This window comes from Lathyrus oleraceus, chromosome 4 (assembly GCF_024323335.1).
Source record: "Lathyrus oleraceus cultivar Zhongwan6 chromosome 4, CAAS_Psat_ZW6_1.0, whole genome shotgun sequence".
NCBI classification, from domain to species: Eukaryota; Viridiplantae; Streptophyta; class Magnoliopsida; order Fabales; family Fabaceae; genus Lathyrus; species Lathyrus oleraceus.
In genome coordinates this window covers 91,571,299-91,593,410 of record NC_066582.1, presented here as the reverse complement: position 1 = coordinate 91,593,410, position 22,112 = coordinate 91,571,299, and the positions used below count along the sequence as shown (strand labels likewise).

At 36.7% G+C, this 22,112-nt stretch overlaps 1 protein-coding gene across 1 annotated transcript; it reads left to right on the top strand.

Annotated features, from left to right (window-relative positions):
* The first annotated feature begins 17,501 nt into the window (after positions 1-17,501).
* LOC127136156 (uncharacterized) lies at positions 17,502-18,026 on the top strand. Its single transcript, XM_051062750.1, has one exon. The coding sequence runs from the start codon at positions 17,502-17,504 to the stop codon at positions 18,024-18,026; it is 525 nt and encodes a 174-aa protein (XP_050918707.1).
* Positions 18,027-22,112: the final 4,086 nt, after the last annotated feature.

Sequence of the window (22,112 nt, the reverse complement as noted above, 5' to 3'; positions counted from 1 at the left end):
AAGCTGGAAATCCGGAAAAGTGAAGCAACGGTACAAGGGATCGTAGAACTGCACCAACACACTCATTAGACCTTCATCCACTTGAGTAGCCAGAATAGACAGAAGCTTCCCACGACGAGCCTTGAATTCCAAGGGATCTAATACATAGGATGTCAAACTCCTTAACTCTTTTAAGTCAGGTTGTCTGAAACTGTACTTCTTCGTATTCCTTCTTTGCTTATCCATGTCTGAAAATTTGCAAATAAACCTCTTAAGTTCCTTGAAAATTTTCTCATTGTTGATGATAAGGATGTGTATGAATGCATGAATGCATGGATGCAACAATCACATTCAAGGATCAAGCAAATCACATTTTGGTGGATTATAGTTTACACCTTATCAACACCCAAGAACGGATCAACCACGAATCAAGGGTTTGTTGCGAGTCGCGAGCATGGAGTCTTGGTTAAGAACCACCCAAAGGGAGTGTACTATGGTTAAACCTGACAATCATGTTCTACAAGAGGTTCCCATAGTCATCATCCTATCTTTCGGATATTATCGGATAAACGACTACTCATATTCCAAAAATATTCTCAAGAGAGACTCTTATGAGTGTAGTATCGCGTAACAATCGTATCAAATCTTACACTTGAACGATCTTCGCACTACGTCCTAAAAATAGGCCAAGATGGGCGTGGTAAACTAAGGTCTTTGGCTTCTAAGGCATATATTGGAAAGAGTAATGTCTAACCACGACTACTCGTTTGACATTATTGCTCCCAACATAACCTCCACCAAGTGAATGGGCTTGCAAGTCAACTTGCTAAGGAATAACTCCACACAAGTCAACAAGACTATGCCATTCTCCAATCCTAAGTGCACTCGAGTTCGGGTATAGAACTCATCTCACAAAGATCACCAAGCATACAAGGAATTAATATTCAAACAATTCAATCATTACATACAAAACAGTAATCCCAAATTGCCCCAAAATATGTCACAAACCAATATACCATACAATACAACAAATATGAAAAGTAGGCAAAACCCACTAGGCAAATGATATTCCCCAGCAGAGTCGCCACTTTTCTGTAGCGGGGTATTCGTTACCATTAGAGATTTTGACTAAATCCAAGGTAAACCATACAAGTTGAGTCGCCACCCCACTTCTAGTTATCCAAAGGAATGGTTAGAAAGCGAACAAAAACGTAAAAGTTTTATCGAATCAAAACTAGTAAAAATGTCAGAGATCTGGGTAAGGGGGTTGGTTATGCAATGGGAAGGTTTTAAGCACCCAAAACATCCTAGGTACTTCTAGGGAGCCCTTTTCATAAGTGTTGTTCTAGTCTAAAGGGTGTAGGTATATCTAAAGTATTATTTACTAAAAGGAAGGTTAAAAGAAAATGACTCGCAAGGATGTCGCATCCACTGCCTACGTCGCGTAGCTCGGCTACCTATGGGTTAAAGAGAAGTATGCTCGGTAAGACGTCGCGTCTTATGCCTACGTATCTCATCTGGAATGAGAATCAGAGCAAAACGTAGTTCGGCTAACTAGGGGTTAAGGATTGCCATCTGAACATGGACTTACAAAAGAGGACACCAGCTGTGTCAAAGGAGGGTGGGTAGTGTGTTCAACGTCCTAGCAGTAGGTGTCGCAGCTCGCTGAATCGAGTCTTAGGCAGTTACCTCTTTGCAATAGAACGGACCGACATGCCACAAGATCGGAGACGCATGTAAGGTCTAAAAGTGGGGAAGCTCTGCTCTAGAGTTGTCATGCAATATGGACCTATGTGTTAGGATTTATAAAGGGGAACATTTACCTAATGTTAGCATGCAAAGAATAAGGGAATTCTACCTATGTTATCATACAAAGGGTTCTACCTAATGGGTGCTACCTAGACGGTAAAAGAGTCGACAGATGGAGCGCGAAGAGGAGTTACGGATAAGGGTAGATGGCGATGCCGGAGGCAATCTACTTACAGGTAGAATGTGATGCCTGAGGCAATCGACTTACAAGAGGATGGATGAATGTGTGCTGGTTCTGTTAAGTTTTGAAAACGATTACTCGATGTTGGATCGAGCTTTTGATCTTATTTTGAAATGGTTATCGGATGTTCGTTTTAATTCTTGTATTAACAGGTGACTAAAGAAATGAAGAAATAAATATTATACACTTTATGGGAGAGGGGTACATTTGTTATGAATGGGGATTGTTCATGGCAAACAAACAATAAGAATATATGCCTCATACATCATACAAGTAGGCAACAATTATCGATCAGATCGGATAAATAAACAATATATAATCAAACCAAAGAATCAAATTATGGAGCATTTAAACAATGCATGGGATTATGAACATGTTAAATAATGATGCAATAGAAAGCATGAATGAGAGAAACAAGTATAAAAGATAACAGATGAATCAAACAAATGAAAATATGCACAAGAAGGGTCCATTGAATAATTTAATCAGGAAATGAGGTAAGGACCAAATAAAATCAAGGTAAAAGGCCTCTAATACATGGCATATGAGATGAACAAGGGAGGATCAAAAGATCTCTTCAATTTCCATAAGAAATCCCTAAGTCAAACATCGACCATAAAGAAGTCAACTAAAAATTCAAGTCAATTTAAAAAATAACAAATAAATAGCAAACTAATCAAGAAAATTATGAAAAATTAAACTAAATAAGGCGGGGTCAGGACATCATCATCCCCCCAAAATATTTTAAAAATAATGAAAATTGGCACGTGAATTAATTAAAACAAAACATAGGTCAAACCAAAAGTAAATTAATAAGACTAGGTTAGAAATAAATCAAGAATAAATAGTAAATTAATTAAGAAAATTATGAAAAGTTAAACTAAATAAGGTGGGGTCAGGACATCATCATCCCCTAAAAATATTTTAAAAATAATAAAAATTGGTTTGTGAATTAATTAAAATAAAACAGAAGTCAAATTAAAAGTCAACCAACCAAACTAGGTAAAAAATAAATCCAAAATAAATTGAAAATGTGAAATAAAATTCCAAGAAAAGGTTAGGTTGACCAGGAGACAGTGGTTAACCTTCATCCCAAAAATCAAATGCTAACAATAATTTTAAGTCATAAAAATAAAATCAATAAAAAAAAGTGTGTTAAAATGGACCGTTTAGAATAAATAATTAAAATAAAATATTAATATTAAAAAAATACGAAAATAAAAATTATATAAAATTAAATAAAACATTAAGAAAAGTGAAAGATATTTTTGGGTAATTTTATGGATGAAGAAAATATTTTATATAAGAAAAAGAAATATGAAAATGGAAGGATTAATGGTGATGAACATGGTAAGCAAGCGTACATATATCAAAACATGACCATGGAAGAGATGATTACCTAATGGAAAATAGAAGTGGAGTGGAATCTGATATGTGATGAAGCTTTGCCTCCTTGCCACAAAATTCCAATGCTCCTTTAGGGTTAGGGTTTTAGCTTCTTAAATAGGGTGGATTAGGTGTTCTCATGGGCTTTTTAATAAGTGATTTATCCATAAGAATGAAAGTGTGAAGTGAGGTGTAAAATGTTGTTATTTTGGGCCAAACTTAAGTGAATGGATGTCCAATGCATGGCTAAAAGAGGTAAAAAAACGTGACTGGTTTGTGCAGCATGCTTACAAAATCTGATTGGGCCAGCCAGACCCAAAATCTGCCTAGAAAATCAAGTCATGGTGCCCACTTTAAATGAATGTATATCTCAAACCATGGATCCAAATGAGATGATTCCAAAAGGATGTGAAAGAGAACATGTAAAGGTACAATTGTTGTGAATAAAGTATTTCCAAATAATGCCTTGAAGTGCAAGAAAACTGGCCAAGAAGTCTTGACAAATTTTGAAGATTTGGGACTTAGAAAATTTTCTAAGTGTCCTAAAAAAATGTCTCACTTTGACTAAGCATAAATTTCTCAATTCTAATCCAAATGAGGCAAACTGTATATCTCTAAAAAGCTTGGAACAAGAGGAATAACTTTCATTTTCGATGAATTTTCAAATAGAGCTTTTATCTTGATGCAAAATGGGCTTAAAGTGAGTGCAACGATCATGAAAACTTGCCCTAAATGGAAAGTCAACCATTTCCAAATTAAGTAACTTTTCCAATTCCTGATTAAATGATGAATCCATGATCCAACTTTGATCAAATTTCACATGTAGGATCCCCTAGGCATGGATTTTGAGATTCCACTCTCAAAATGTCAAGAGTTGACTTTTCTAACCCCACAGTTGACTTTTCCCAAACTGTCTGATTCCCGATTCCATTGATCAATTGAAGCACTTCTAGCTCAAATAAAGAGGTGATTTTTTGTATGTAGACCCTTGTGGACATATGGAGGTCCATGGAAAGTATTTTCACCCAAAGAATCAGAAATAAACTGATTTTATACCAAACCCTAGTTTTAGGGCAAAATGATCAGGAACTTATTGCACTGATTGCCAATGGATCTTTCTGAGATAATTGTGAATCTTCCTAGGCCAAGATGCATCTCTAATCATGACATGGATGAGCTCCTCTACTTCCAACCAAACATTGCCTGTTGCAGGTAGCCGTGAAACCCTAATTTCTAATTAAATCCAGATGAACTAAGGACCATAATAAGATACTTGGACCCCCCTGAGACCCTTGAGACTTGTATACTTAGAAAATGAAGTCCAATTCTCAATCTTGCTTTGTGTGGGCTCCTTCTGTTAAGGAGTGATCGATCAAAACCTGATCTCCATGTCACTAATGCAGTATGCAATGAGTATGACCTAATATGATGCTAATGAAGTGTAAAACACAATCCCATGCTTCCAGGAAAAATGAAGGGTAAATTTTGGGGTATTACAATGATGTAAGTCGAATGGACGTGCAGGTTGGACTGTATGAGCTCATGAATGGCAATTAAAATGATTTTCACAAAATGCACTATTACATTCATGTCTTCGAAAGTGCCATGTCCAAAATTGAAATGCAACCTTATGAGTAATGGTTGGAAAGATTATTGTATAAGGAACAAATGTTATGTTGATCAAAACTCCATTTGGGCCTTGGAAATTAATGAAAATTGAACTTGAAGTGTAGGGTGCAAAACATGCACATGTGGAATTTTCAAAATTGGCCAAAGTTCAAGCCCTTCTGTCTCAGTGATGCACGCTCCAAATCACAAAATCTTCAACATGAAAGTTGTAGTTCTTTTCAAGGCAATCAATTTGGAATTAAATTTTTCATCATTTAGATTTTTGATGAAGACGTTATGGGCACTTGAAGTTGGACTTTTTCACATTTCAATGCATTTGGTCCAAAGTGACCTATAATGTTTTTCATTATCACATGTATTTCTTTTGATATTTTGAATTTTTTCTCAATATAACATTTGATGTAGACATCTTAAGCTTTCCAATTCCTTTGATCCCACCTCCAAATCATGAAAAATGAATATGTTATGTCCTTGGGAAGTTGACCCAAAATTAGGGTTTCAGTCAAAATAACCTATAATGTCTTGGAATGGATGATGACCTTCCTAGCTTCAAATCAATTTTTGATGAACATTAAAGTTGTTCATATTGTTTTAAAGAACATGTTTTCTCTTGGGTTCATTTCCATTTGACAAACACATCAAAGGTTAGGTCTCAGTGTATTTCAAAATAGTCAGATGAATTGACTGATCAACTCCTCAAGTCCAAACCTCATATCTTGATGAATTGATGATTGAGGATACTCAAATAAGCTCAAATATACATGAAGTGATGAATTAAAGAACTCCCCTTAATTGTATTTGACCAGGGCCTGAGGTTGCTTCATGAGCAAGGCACAGTTGATAAGCAGATGAATTAGGGTTTCCTTGGGAAACAAACCTCAAGCCCTTTTGATTTGCTTTGATCAAAATGATGAATTGAGATACTTGGGAGGCATATTTTATGGATGAGAGATTTGAGAACCATAGCCATGTGTGCTTTCATCTTCTCTTGTCCATATCAATGCACATAGGATCTCCTAGAAGCTTTTATACCTTGTGACTGCTCAAGCTACAAACAAGAGATGTTAGTGACATATTTTTGTGCTTTTGGTTAGTAGAGAAAAGAAAATATATATAATTTAAGCATGTTTGGTGATCTTACACCAAACTCACAAGAGATCCCACCCAAAGGCAAAGGGAACCAAGATGCTTATGATCCTTGAGGCAATGTAAATGCAATGTTATGATGCCATGAGGGATCTTAGGGTCAAAATTGGGGTCTTACACTGCCATGTGCCAGGGTCAGTTGTATCAGCAGAGGATGAAGAAAGCGTTTGATAAGAAGGTCAAGCCTCGTGTGTTTTGAGAAGGTGACCTTGTGCTCAAAAAAGTCTTGTCTTTCGCGCCCGATTCCAGGGGCAATTGGAATCCAAACTATGAAGGACCATAAGTTGTTAAGAGAGCCTTTTCAAGCGGTGCTTTGTTGCTTACAACTATGGATGGGGAGGATTTCACTCGTCCTGTAAATTCAAATGCAGTCAAGAAATACTTCGCCTAAAAATAACAACAGAATAGCTCGCTAAGTTGAAAACACGAAAGGGCGGCTTAGGCAAAAATGAGAATCTCAGTGGATTGAAAACCCGAAAGGGCGATCCAGGCAAAAGTTAGAGACATGAAAAAATAAATATATATATCCCGCTAGATTGAGTACCTCACCCTGAAGAAATCTAGGCAAAACTTAGGGATTTGGCAAGTAACTGCATCCTGACAAGACTTTGTTCTACAGTCGTCATCTGTCAAAGATTCTCGCTCAGTCATCATCAACTGAAGCTTCGAATACAGTGGATTCAGAGTTGGTGGAGAAATGTTCATTATGTTCAGTGTAGCCCTTTTTTCCATGTATATCACCAATTTCAAATTTGTAAAGATCCATGGAGTCTCGCCATTTGCAGACTACCATTCTATTAAATAAATTTGAGCCTTTATCCAATTCCTTGCACTCTTATTTGTTTCTGTTTAACAAATGTTTGCATGTTTTAACTAATGAATATCATTGTTTTAAACAAATAATGTTTTTATAAACTGTTTTAAACAAAATCAATTCACAATGACTGAAAAGGTAAATGGAATGTCCTCAGTGCTTTCCCAAGGATAGTATGATTTCTAAAGGGTAGGACATTTGTTCATTTTCTGGCATTCTTATATCTTCTTAATCATCTTACACTAGTCTCCCCGTCGAGCGCAGAAAGAATGGTACATCATCATCTTCCCAGAGGGTCTGGTATGAAAAGTTCTCGGTGATGGTAGTAGATTGATCTACCTTGTTGGATTATTTTCTCCTAGAAGAATTTGTGGATGTTCATCCAACGCATTCCCAGATAGTTTGTTTGTGCATACATACTTGTTTCCCCCGAGGAGTCTTGGCAATCCATGATTAGTTGTACGGTTGATCTATGGGTGATCCTTTCTGTTCCAGTTCTTGCCTTGATCTTTTAGAGACTTGTATCCCTCTTTATCGGGTACTAGCATTTGTGTTTTATCAACTATATGGTTGTCATCCCTTTGTGTGGACTGACCTAAAATCCCTTATAGATTGATAAAGGTTGAGATGCTATTCTACTCACGAGGAGGTTCGTCTTTCCCCAATATAAGTAGAAATTCCCAACGGAGTAAGTGTGTGTTCCCCGCAAAGCTATCTTTCCAGAATAATTGTCTCCTCAGCAGGAATTCGCCTAGAGAAATTGGTAAAGAGCTGGTGTCCCTTTTCACCCCAGCGTGTCGCTTGTGGACAATGGATCCGTTTCCAATCTCCTCATCCAGGGTAGTTCCTTTGAGAAGATTTGCAGCTTATCTCCGGAAGGGTTTCCTGATCTGAGTTTATTGATTTGTGTCCCCTCTAAGTTTGAAGATTTCTTTTAGCATTGAGAGCTGGTGGTGAAGATGTTTATTTCCTTCCCCAGTGGAGCAAATTGCTATTTTTCCCCTTTTGCAGAGTTACCGCTCCAGCAGATAGAAGGGAGTGTTTTGACTGATGTGTATCTGGTTGGTGGTTGTTCCCCACGGAGTTTCACATCATTCCTTGATAAGTTCCCCGGTAGAGTTTCTTCTTTGGCGGATCTTATCGTTTTTTTTTCAGTCTGTGTAGAATGTTGTGTCTTGTAGTCGGAAGTTGTGACTTTACCTATCCCCAGCTATGATCGACGTCTTCCTGTGATTATTCTTCTTCCTGAGATAGTCCCTACCAGAGTTGAGTCCTCTGTTTGATCAGCTTCTTTCGCTGCTCCTGAATACATCTTCTTTGTATCCTCAACGAGTGTAGCTTTGGGTTGGGTTTTGATATACCTGATGAGTTATTTTCATCCTGCTCGGGTTGTTCCCAAACTGAGTTCTCCAGTAGGCTTTTCCCTTCTTGTTGAGATGTTGTGCCGAGTGTTTGCTTGTGATTCTCGGACTTGTCTGTGTTAGATATGTCTATTTGTCAGCATTAATCATACATAAATCATGCATATACATGCATAATCATAGCATTTAGATATTCATGTTGCATTATTTGCCATATATCCTTGCTTGTTATCTCCTGCTATTGGTGAAATATTCTTCCCCGAGCAGATTTTTGTGTATGATCTCTCCATATAGAGTCAGCCCCATAGGAAGAAAGTGTCTATCTTTCCTTATTTATTCCCCACTGAGTTATGACCTCGTGGATGATTATTGTTTCAGTTTCCTCCCCAAGAGTGTACCGGGATGGAATTACTCCCCTGAGTTATATCCTCATTAGGTTGAGTCTTGTATGATTGTGTCTTTCTAGTTTGTTCCTGGATTGACTTTCCTTTCTTGTTATTCCCCTGCAGTTCCCTGTGGTCTACTTGTTCAATTACTCAGTAACCAGTAATTGTCCATCTCTTCCCCAGCGAATCTTTTGGCCTCCTACCCAGTAACCTGTAGTGATAAGTCCTATTTTTGTGGTTTTCTACCCAGTAACCGGTAGATGTAATCCCCTCTTTGTTGGTTATCTTACCTAGTAACCAGTATTGATATTCCTTCGTTTTTGAGTATACCACCCAGTAACTAGTGATATATCTCTTGGATAATTGCTTTTGTCAGGCAATTTATTCCCTGCGAGTCATCTTTCATTTACCCTTGTTTGGTAACGATTGTTTCTCCTTCAAATTGGTCATCATTTTATACCCAGTAACTGGTATCCCGATGTCCTTTCTTTCCGGTTGATTTATCCTTCATTAACCTAGTAACTGGTTATGGATAATCTTTCATGCGAGTATGTTATCTATGTTATGACGGTAATAGATAATATATCTCATGCGCTCTTCAGTCGAAGTCTTTTTCTTCCCTAGTTGAGTAAGATTCGTGTTTCCTTGTGGAATCGAATGCCCATCCTGTAAGTCGAGTTTTCTTTTTCAACACTCCTTTTGGATGATGAGTGTCTTGGATATGTTCCCAATTCACTCCTGGTCGGTCACCTATTATATGCCCAGTAACCGGTATCCCTAGTGTTCCTTCCTTCTGCTCCCTATTATGACTTTTTGTCCCCTATGGAGTCAGATTTCTCCCTGAACGTGTTGTTCTCTCACCCAGTAACCGGTATTCTGATAACATGTCTCACTTTGAGTTTATTACCCAGTAACCGATAATATCTCTTTATTTCTTCCTCGGTGAGTCCTTTGTGGACCTCCCCGTTTGAGTCCGGATTTTTATCCAAAGTATCCTTTGTGGATAGTTTTTACTATATTGGCATATTCCCCAATACATGCAATTCCGCATCAACTCGAGTCTTTCCATCGATTTATTTTCGTGAAATCCATTCGTGTCTCCCAGCAAGTCTTCAAGTCGTGACCTGCTCACGCATTTTCACCTTATTTCCCCCAGAGTCCCTGTCTCCCTAGTGAGTGTGTTACTCATATGGATCCTTCAGTTTTTCCTGATTTCTTCCCTTCGTGGAAATTATTCACCATGAAGATTTTATTTTGCATGCATACATTTGCAACATGAGGTCTCTTAGGGACCAAAATTCGTATCTTTGTTATTATTTAAGCCCATCATATCTCGTCGAGACGAAGATTTTAACCTTCATATCTCCGGTTAGAATGACCTTAAATAAGGGCATCTGTAAGACCCTAATTTTGACCCTAAGATCCCTCATGTATCATGTTATTTCACAAGTGCATTGCCTCAAGGATCATAGTATGTTTGGCTCCTTAACCCTAGGGTTGGGTCTTGTGTGAGTGGTTTGAGACCACTAAGCATGCTTGTATTGTATATTATTGCTTTTCTTATTTGTTTACTAACCAAAATCACAAAAATATGTTACTAACTCTTTTTGTTTTGAAGCTCAAGTGATCATGTGCACCCATGCTCATAGGAGGCTCCAAAGCCCAATGCAATGGCTAGATGAAGATGAGAAAGAGCCTGAAAGTGGTCCACAAATTCCTAATCATTATATATGTCTCCCAAGTATCTCAATTTGCCGATTTGATCAAGATAACCCAAAGGGCTTGAGGATTGTTTCCCAAGGAAACCTTAATTTCAAATGTGCTTTGATTGTGCCCAGCCCATGAAGAAACCTCAACCTATGATAAAATTTAATTAAGGTAATTTCTTTCATTCATCATTTTTTTGCATATATGAGCTTATTTGAGAATCCTCAATCATTTTTTCATCAAGATTAGAAGTTTGGCCTTGAGAAGTTGACCAGTCAAGTCATCTGACTAAGCTGAGCACCATTGAGATATAACTTTTTATGTGTTCATCAAATGAAGATGGCCCCAAGAGAAACAATGTTCTTAAGAACCATATGAACAACTTTCATGTTCATCAAAATTTCATTTGAAACTTGGAAGATCATCATTCATTTCAAAACATTATAGTTCATTTTGACTGAAACCCTAATTTTGGTTCAACTTACCAATGACATAACTTCCTTAATTTTTATAATTTTGAGGTGATACCAAATGAATTGGAAAGCCTACGGTGTCTACTTCTAATGTGATAATACAAAAAATTATAGGTCACATTGGACCTAAGTCATTGAATTTGGAAAACTACCCAACTTCAAATGCCCATAACGTTTACATGGAAAATCCAAATGATGCAAAACTTGAGTATAAATTGATCATCTTGAAAAGATCTATAACTTTTATGTTGAAGGTTTTTTCATTTGAAGCTTGCATCATGCAAACAGAGGGGTTTGAATAGGCTTACCTTTTGGTGAAAATTTTCAAAGGTAACTTAAACATGTTTTGTACCCAAATATTCACAGTCAGTTTTCATTAATTTCCAAGTTCCAATTGAATTTTTTCCCAACATGGCTTTTGTTCCTTATTTCAAGGGCTTTCCAACCATTACTCACATTACTTTTTTGGACTTTCCATTGGTGAGTTTCTAAGAGCTCTTTCTTTATATTCATTTTTGCATTTCATGATGAAACTTAATGTGCAAGCTAGTTCCATTTCATGTACACGTCCAATTCCATTCCAAATGAACTCATCATGGTTTTGCACCCATCATTGGGCCTCACATGCGCTTGTACAGGCCCATGCATATCCATTTCAAATTGCGATGCACACGAGGGAATCATGATACATAGCCTTCTTCAGCTATAAATAACTGCTCATTCTCATTGATTTGGTAACCTTTTGGAGATCTGAAATGCTACAACACTGAAATCCTAACCAATACCAAAGGAATTTTCCAGATTTTTTTCTCACTTTCAAGCTTGAAATTCAACATCATTAGTTAATTTTCAAAGATTAATTCCTTAGCCTATCATCTCCACTGCATCCCTAGAGCAAAGAGGAGTCAAGATCTTGAAGTTTTTGTGGCTTAAAGAGCTTCAATTCATAGGTAGAACTTCAAACTTTTTGGATCTAGAACTTGCAATTAAATGTGATATTCTTGTGTTTGTGTGGTTTTCTGAAGTCCTCACACTTGAGGCAAGCCAATGGTGGTTTCAATTTTCCATTTCGTGCACTTTCAGTTTGAACACCATGATCTTCCACCTCACATTTCTCTCAATATAGGAAGAGTGAGGAAGATGCATGGACACAGTGGTGATTTACATCACATGAGCTTCAATTTGATGTTCTTATTTTTCATTTTTCTTAAAAAAAAATTCTCTGCAACTGGTGGCCGGAGATTGTTGGTTCACCGGAGAAGATGGTGGTTTACACCACCACCACCACGTGTATACCTTCATGACCCTTGGATCATGCTTACTTGTTTTTATTCACATTGCCACGCGTTTGACCTGGTCATAACCATGCGCCCTCACATCTGAGCCTTTAATCCATGCCACGTCAATTAATGAATCTGATCATGTGGCTGCACATTTTTCTATTATTTCTATTTTCTTTTAATTTCATTTAATTCCTTTTATTTTCAAAAATTCATAAAATATTTATTTGAAGTCATAAAAATATGAGACGAAGGCCAAAATTTTTCTTGAAAAATCTAGTTTCATATTTTGATTTTTAAATATTTTTGTAACTTCATTTAATATTTTTTGAGAATTATTTGATTTTTAATAGTTTTAATTCATTTAAAAATACTTTCTGATATTTGAAAAATCCAAAAAATATTTTCATAATACCTATGGATCATGATAAGTCAAATTAAAATAGTGTCATCAATTTTTTATTTGATTTGAGATTTGTTTGAGATTTTAATTCATATTGTGTTATTTTTAGTGTTTTTAATTGTTTTTAAATACTTTCTGATTTCCAAAATTGTTGAGAAAATTAGTCAAAGCTTGTTTGACCATGGTAGACCTATGAGAATTTAATTGGACTTGTTGAAGTTGATTTGAATTGAATTTGAGGTTTGACCTTATTTGTTTATTTTTATTTTGCATTTTATTTTAATTCAAAAAATACTAAAAAAATATTCTTAACTTTAATTTGAGCATTTAATTTCTTGCCATTTACTTTTAATGCCATTTATTTCTTGCTCATTTATTCATATTGCTTTTCATTTTGCTCACTTGAGCACATATTTTGTGTTTATGTCATTTTTCCTTTGCTCATTTGAGCTCATTATTGTATATAAATATATTGCTATTTTGTGTTTATTTTGTGTTTGTTTTGTGTGAACCAAATGCAAAAGGAGAAAGGACTTAGAATTAGGACTTACCTATGCTTAAAGGAGTTCAAGAGCAACTAGGCCTCATGCCTTTAGAATGCTAAATTGTTTGAAGAGCAACTAGGCCTCATGCCTTTAGAAGGCTAAATTTCAAAGTTGATCTTGAAGGACTTCCCATCCAAACTTATTCCTTGTCCATTCCTCTTATTGTGTTATGAACTTTTTGATGTTTGCTCTTGTGTGATAGGAATTTTACTTTGAGAGTATGAAAAGAGTACCATTGTCATAAGTAGCCAAGTTAAGAGAGACAAGCCAAATGGAGATCCAAGGAGCTCGAATCCAAATTGTGTGATTGCTGGTCTGTGCGTGCTAAGTCCAAAGGAAAGGAGAATCTTGAATAATCTCTATGATTTCAAGAAAAGGAACTTCAAGGGTTTATCTTTCTCCTCTTATCTTTGCGTGCTTTAAGACTAGCCCTTCTCTTCTTCTCCCCACTCTAACCCAAGCCAAAAATCCTGTTCTTCAAAACTTTGACTTTGTTTCAAATTAGAAACCTAGGCTTCAAGCCTTTGACTTTTCAAACTCTTCTCATCAATACTCATTATGAATGAACTTTAATTCAACTTTGACTTCATTTTGTAAAGAAATCTAACTTGAAAATATAACCCACTTCAAGTTGTTTTTGTGGTTCCAATGGCCACCTTATTAAAACCTTTTCAAAAATGTTAGTCATAGGTTTGAGTTATCATAGTGGTTGATGTGAATCTCACCTCATCCTTAGTGGTTGAATTGTAAGCCTTCCATGCTTATTATATGGTTAACCCCTCACTAGCATGTTGAAGCCTTCCTCACATGGTGGATTGTTGGTTTAGGTTGAGTTTTCTCCCTTTGATAACAAAAGACCTTAAGGCTTTTGATCAAATAAATTCACCAATCTTTGAGATTTTTACCCCGAACTACGAGGTTTTGATCCTGCCTTTGTGATGGTACATAGGCAATGGGTTCATCCATTCAAACAACAAAATTTGTAAATATACTCTATTCTCTTCTCATCCCCCCAATCTTTTGCACAAATCTTTTCACAAATACCAACCTACAACACATATTTGCAAAAAGGGTTCCCTTAGAGTACTAAGGATGTTTTGGGTGCATAAAACCTTCCCATTTCATAACCAACCCCCTTACCCAGATCTCTGACATTTTTATTAGTTTTTGATTTGAAAAACTTCTTACTTGACTTTTGTTCGCTTTTTAGACTTTCCTTTGGACAAATAAAAGTGCGGTGGCGAATCGAATTGTATGTTTACTTTTGGTTTAGTCAATAAACCTAAAGGTAATGAAAACCCCGATACACAAGTATAACGCCGCCATGATTGAAGATGGATTGGAGGTTCCTTTTCCTTTTGTTAATATTGTTGATGTGAGCAGAGTCACAAGAAGTGGGCGTGTGTTTGCCTTTACACCTCCCAGAAGAACTAAAGATGTTGTTGTAGGGAAAACTCAGGTTGAGATTCCAGTTGAGCAGGTAGGTCAGTCTAGTGGTACAAATCAGAAGGTGGATAATGATGAAATGCTAAAATTGATAAAGAAAAACGAGTATAACATGGCGGAGCAACTGTTGCACACATCATCAAAGATATCCATGTTGTCCTTGTTAATGAGGTCTGAGGCTCATCGAGAAGCTTTGTAAAAGGTTTTAGAACAAGTGTATGTAGATCATGACGCGATTGTGGGTAAATTTGAAGGTACTGTAGCTAACATAAATGCCTGCAAAAATATAAGTTTTTATAATGAAGAGCTCCATGAAGAGGGTAGAAAGCATAATATGGCACTACATATTTCAATGAATTTTGTGAGTGACACTCTTTCTAATGTGTTGGTAGATACTGGACCATCAATGAATGTGATGCCTAAATCAACACTTTCTAGATTATCTTTTCAAGGCGCTCTAATGAGGGGTAGTAGGATTATTGTGAAGGCTTTTGATTGTTCCCACAAAACTCTTATTGGAGAGGTAGACTTGCCCATGACTATTGGTCGTCACACTTTTTAGATCACATTCTAGGTTATGGACATTGAAGTAGTATACAATTGTTTATTAGGTCATCTGTGGATCTTTGAGGCAGGGGAATTCACATCTACTCTTCATCAGAAGCTCAAATTAATTGTGAGCCACATTTCATGATTCTCTTATGTTAAACCTAAAGATACTATCGAAACCCAGATTCAAGCCTTGTCTGTTACTGATTAAGATATTAAGAGAAGTGGGGCATCCATTTGTTCACTCAAAGATGTATAAAAGGTGGTTAAGAATGGTGCAACTGATGGTTGGGGAGAGGTCGTGATTTTGCCAAAGAACAAGTTCTGAGAAAGACTTGGATTTTCTTCCTCGTCTACAAAGGTTGTGAAAAAGGACACAGTCATACGCCCTATTCAAGAAGTTTTCCGTAGTGGAGGTTTCATTCATCCCACTTCGCCTGAACTCAGTGTTATTACAGAATACGATCCTGAAAAGGATTCACCAGACCTTATTGTGCATGGAGTGGTTTGTCAAAACTGGATTGTTCTTGATGTCCCGTCCATTATTCACATTTCTAAGTAATGTTTTGTTGTCATGTCCTTTCGCTCTTCCTAAGGATAAAGGGCATTTTGTAGGGATTTCATTTTAAAAAAATGCTTCATTTTGCTCTTCCCAAGGCAAAAGAGTTGGTGTCTGGCTTTTGTTTCATGATTTGACAATCATTAATAAAAGTAACACCTTTTTCTTTCCATTTTATTTGTTTATAATTTTTGCTTTCTCCGAAAAATGATAATTCTAAAACAAAAAATATAATAATCACTTTCAAAATTTGCACACGCTTCCACCTTTATCTGTTTCTAAATTCAAGCATAATCACATGTGCAGATTAATTCATGAAACATCCATTAAAAACCATGACCCTATGCCCCCTCCCAACTTTAAATTCCAGGTATTTGAAGCTGAAGAGGAAAGTGCTAAAGAGATTTCTGATGAGATCTTCTAGTTAGTCGAGCAAGAGGTAGAAACCATTCATTTATACAAGGAACCAACAGAGGTAATTAACTTGGGTTCAGAAGAAGATAAAAAAGAGGTGAAGATTGGAACTTTCCTTGTTCCAGTTGTCAAAGAGAGAACTATAGAGCTTCTTAGAGAGTATGTGGATGTGTTTACGCGGTCCTACCAAGAAATGCCAAGGTTGGATACAAATATTGTAGAGCACCGTTTGCCTTTGAAGCCAGAATATCCTCTAGTCAAGCAGAAATTGAGAAGAACTCACCCAGATATGGCCATAAAGATCAAAGATGAAGTACAAAAACAGATTAATGTAGGCTTTCTTATCACGTATGAATACCCTCAATGGTTGGCCAACATAATGCCTATTCCCAAGAAATACGGCAAAGTTCCAATGTGTGTCGACTACAGAGATATAAACAAGGCCAGTCCAAAGGATGACTTACCATTACCACATATTGACATGTTTATTGACAACACTACTAAATTCAATGTCTTCTCTTTCATGGATGGATTCTCCAGATACAATGAGATTAGAATGGCACCCGAAGATATGGAAAAACAATATTCATCACACCATTGGGGACATTCTGCTACAGAGTAATGCCTTTCGATTTAAAGAATGTTGGTGCAACATATCAAAGAGCCATGACAATTATCTTCCATGACATGATGCCAAAAGAAATTGAAGTATATGTTGATGACGTGATTGCTAAGTCCATAACTGAAGAAGAACATATGGAATATTTGTTGATGTTATTTCAGCGCTTGAGAAAATATAAACTCTGCCTGAATGCCAACAAGTGCACTTTTGGTGTTCAATTAGTAAAGCTATTTGGTTTCATTGTTAGGCAAAGAGGAATTGAAGTTGATCCCGACAAAGTAAAAGCCATTTAAGAAATGCCTGTGCCTAAAACCGAAAAGCAAGTGAGAGGATTTCTCAAAGAATACTTGCTTGAGCCTCATATTCTGATTCCTCAAGTAGAAGGAGGGCATCTAATTATGTATTTGACTATATTGGAAGATTCCACGGGTTGTGTGCTTGGCCAACAAGATGAAACAAGTAGGAAAGAGCACGCAATTTACTATCTAAATAAGAAATTCATAGATTGTGGGTCTTGGTATTCTATGCTTGAGAAGACTTGTTGTGCCTTAGCTTGGGTTGCTCGTCTTCTCCATCAATATATGTTGAATAATACCACTTGATTGATATCCAAAATGGATCCAGTCAAGTACATCTTTGAAAAGCCTGCTTTGACTGGAAGAATTGCTCGTTGGCGGATGCTTTTGTAAGAAGATGACATTGAGTATCATACCTAGAAAGCCATCAAATGGAGTATTTTGGCTGACCATTTGGCTCACCAGCCCATTGATGATTACCAATCTATCAAGTTTGACTTCCCTGATGAAGATGTCATGTATTTAAAGGCAAAATACTGTGATGAACCATTGCCAGATGAAGGGCCAAAGTTGGGATCCCGTTGGGGATTGATATTTGATGGAGTTGTTAATGCTTACGGTAGTGGAATTGGAGCCATCATTATTACTCCTCATGGTTCCCATATTCCTTTTTCCGGAAGGTTGACTTTCAATTGTACAAACAACATGGTGGAGTATGAGGCTTGCATTATGGGTCTCAGAGAGGCTATCTACTTAAGAATCAAGATTCTGGATGTGTATGGAGATTCGACTTTGGTAATCAATCAGATCAAAGGAGAGTGGGAAACTCGTCAACCCGGTTTAATCCCCTACAAAGATTATGCAAGGAGGTTGTCAACCTTCTTCAATGAAATTGAGTTTCATCATATTCCCCGTGAAGAAAATAAAATGGCAGATGCATTAGCCACTTTGTCCTCTATGATTGTTGTAAAATGGTGGAATGATGTACCCGAAAATGATGTTATGCGCGTTGACAGACTCGTTCATCTATTTTCAGCATAAGAGGTTAAAGATGATAAGATGTGGTATCATGATATTAAATGATTTATTTAGAAGCAAGAGTACCCATATGGGGCATCGAACAAAGACAAGAAAACTTTGAGAAGATTGGATGGTAACTTCTTTTTGAATGGTGGTGTGTTGTATAAAAGAAATTCTAACATGGACTTGCTCAGATGTGTGGATAAACACGGAGCTGACCTGGTAATGAAAGAGATTCATGAAGGGTCATTACGTACTCATGCCAATGGACACGTATTGGCGAAGAAAATGTTAAGGGAAGGATATCGTGGGTTGACAATGGAGTCTGGTTGTTGCAAATATGTGAAGACTCATCACAAATTCCATATCTATGCTGATAAGATTTATGTACCTCCAACTCTTCTAAACATTCTTTCTTCTCCTTGGCCTTTCTCCATGTGGGGAATTGATATGATTGGAATGATTGAGCCTAAATCTTCAAACGAACATCGTTTCATACTGGTGGACATTGGGAATTTTTCCAAATGGGTTGAAGCAACGTCATATGCCAATGTCACCAAGCATGTGGTTGTCCGGTTTATCAAAAATCAACTAATCTACCATTACGGTGTTCCAAGCAAGATCATCACTTATAATGGACCGAACTTGAACAAAAAAGTGATGAAAGAGATGTGTGAAGAGTTTAAAAATGAATTTCATAACGCTTTTCCTTACAAGCCCAAGATGAACGGTGTTGTGGAAGTTGCAAACAAGAACATAAAGAAGATTATTCAAAAGATGGTTCTGACTTATAAAGACTAGCATGAGATGCTCCATTTTTCTTTGCATGGGTATCGCCTGTCTATTTTCACTTCAACAGAGGAAACTCATTTCAATTTGGTATACAGCATGGAAGCAGTGCTTCCGGTTGAAGTTGAGATCCCGTGAATGAGAGTCTTGATGGATGCTGATTTTTCTGAGGCTAAATGGTGTTAGAGCAGTTATGATCAATTGAATCTGATTGAAGAAAATAGGATGACGAATTTATGCCATGGTCAGTTTTATCAACAAAGAATGAAGAAAGCTTTTGACAAAAAAGTCTGACCTCGCATATTCAGAGAAAATGACTTTGTGCTTAAGAAGATCCAATCTTTCATTTCTGATTCTAGGGGCAAGTGGACTCCTAAATATGATGGGTCATATGTTGTCAAGAAATCCTTTTTTGGTGGTGTATTAATTCTTGCAACTATGGATGGTGAAGAGTTCACTCTTCCTGTGAATATTGATGTACTCAAGAAATACTTTGCCTAACAAAAATAAAAGAACAACTTGCTAAATTGAAAACCTGAAAGGGATGCTTAGGTAAAAATGAGTGTCTCGGTGGGCTGAAAACCCGAAAGGGCGGTCCAGGAAAAAATTAGAGACACACAGAAATAATCATCCCGGTAATTGAAAACCTGAAAGGGAAATCTAGGCAAAAGTTAGGGATAATGGTACGTGTAGCGATAAATTCGTGACCATCAAGCTATGAATAAACTCGACGTTAGTAAAACCAGAGTCGCCACCGTGATTTTATTGTTTCCAAAGGAAAAACGAAAAGTACGAACGAAACCGAAAGATAAGAAGTTTTCAAATAAAAATTAATAAAATGCCAGAGATTACACGTAAGGAGGTTGGTTACACAAAGGGAAGGTGTTAGCACCAAAAGTGTCATAGATACTCCTAGGGAGCCCTTTTTTGCGTGCATATGTTTTTTGGGTCTAAATAATGTTTGATAAAATATATAGTGGGGAGATGAGAAAAGAATTCATTAATTATATTTTTGTGTTTGACAAGACCTTCGGTCTTATGCCTATGTACCAACATATAAATGAAGGATTAAAACCCCACAGTTCGTGGTAAAAATTTCAAAGAAGTTAATGAATTGATTTTAACATAAATTTAAACAAAGAGTCACAAAAAGGCCAAAGATTTGAATGGAGTTGTTAGTTCTTTTTGTCTTTTTGAATTTTAAGTGAATATGGTTAAGTTGATTGATAAGTTTAATTTAAGAAAAAGTTTAAAAATTCAATGGCATAAGACCGAAGTTTCTAATCATTAAAACATGTCTAAGTTTGAAATCACAAGCCAAGAAAGTTTTTGAAAAGAGGGAGAGATTTTGAAATTAAAGGAAGTTAGAGGAGATTAAAGTCTACCCTAGGCAAAAATTAAAAATTAAGAGTTGAAAAGATCTGACCAATGGGATGCAATCCTACATACAAGAATGTCATATAGTGAAATTCTGGTATCAGATATAAGATGTCGAAGGTAATGTTATGCACTGATATCTGTCAACACATAATGGATAAATAAACAGAATGGTAAAGCAAATAACACAAGAAATTGTTAACCCAGTTCGGTGCAACTCACCTACGTCTGGGGGCTACCAAGCCAGGAAGGAAATTCACTAAAATAGAATTAGTTCAAAGACTATCCGTACACTTCAACAAGTTACAGTCTTTCTCACCTAATCTCTACCCGTGCAACTTCTACCTAAGCACTCTTAGATATGAGAACCCACTCACTTCCCTTACAATCACACCAGTGATTTTAAACAACAATCCCTTGTGAAAAGAAAATACTTTTCAATTACACATTCTTGATCTTGCTTCAAAGCTTTGATCAAGAAGACACACACTTGATCTTGCTTCACAGCTTTGATCAAGTAGACACACACTCTTGCTTAACAGCTTTAGAGTGACAAATGACAACCACAAATCAGTCCAATTCAATCGTCAATGGATGACTTGAATGACCTACAAGTCTTACGACTAAACAGACACAAACCCTAGCTCTCTCTCTATATTTCGCTCAATCTTGGTTGTATGTTCAAACATGTTTTCTAAGTCCCTTTTTATAGAAGCTCTCAGCTGGGCTTGGACATCTTGAAAACCCAAAATCTATTTTCCAATCAAATCTTTTTATAACAGCTATATAGATCTCCTTGGAAAATAAGTAAATCTAGTTGTAATCCATGATTGAATGCGCCAGCTAGCCATATCTTCAATCATCCAAAGATTGCCATTAATTATGCAATCACAAAACACCAAACATTCATACTGAATGTTCTGTGTACAGGATGTCATGACATCAAGTCTGACATCCTGGAAAAATCCTGCATAATCCAATACTTCCTTTTATAACTTCTAGCAGGTACAACCATATCAGATGCCATGACATTGTGTATGTCATCTGAAACAATCCTGCATGAACATGTCTTTCATTTAAGCTCCAGCAGGTACATCCATATCATAAGCCTTGTCATTATTTGTGGCATTCTGAAACAAACCTGCATACACATGTTCTTGAATTCCAGCAGGTACATAGGATATCTTATGTTAAGACATCACACATGACATCTTGTGAACACTCTTTGTTTTACCAAAATTGCTGCCAACACTTAGAATCAACAAACACCCCCTTTGGTAAATTTTGGCTAAAACATATATCTGTCCTTTTTGTTCACAAGGCAAACTATCAGCAGTTAAACAACATAATATAAGTTTAATCAGCAGCAGATGCAAAACAATTACTAGCTATGGCTACTAGTAATACACACATGCACAAGGGTACTTCTCCTCCCCCTAAATCTGTGTAACAAATAACAGAATTACTAGTTATGGATGCAACTAGTAAGACACACAAATGCACAATGCACAAGGGTACTTCTTCTCCCCCTAAATCTGTGCATTCATCAAATAACAACTGCTGTAACTCCAGCACCTGTACCAGCCAGAATGTCATACTAACATCTGCTTCAACATCAACACCTGTACACCATATCAGACATCCCCTTTGACATCTGAAAACAGAATACAATTTTGTTGTAGCACCTGTGCCCTTCTTTTAATAGTAGTTATCCTCCAGTCCAGCCACACACATCTCTCCACAACTGCTTCCATATCAACACTTCTCCCCCTTTTTAGTCAAAATTGACCAAAGGTGACCAATCAGACAAAATAAATGTCAATTAGTCTGTCAGAGAATGTCACGACAGATGTTATAACATTAAACATGTTAAAACATAATATTCATGCAGTACAAACCATCATTATACACAGCTGAAAGCTGAGATAATGAACAAATCCA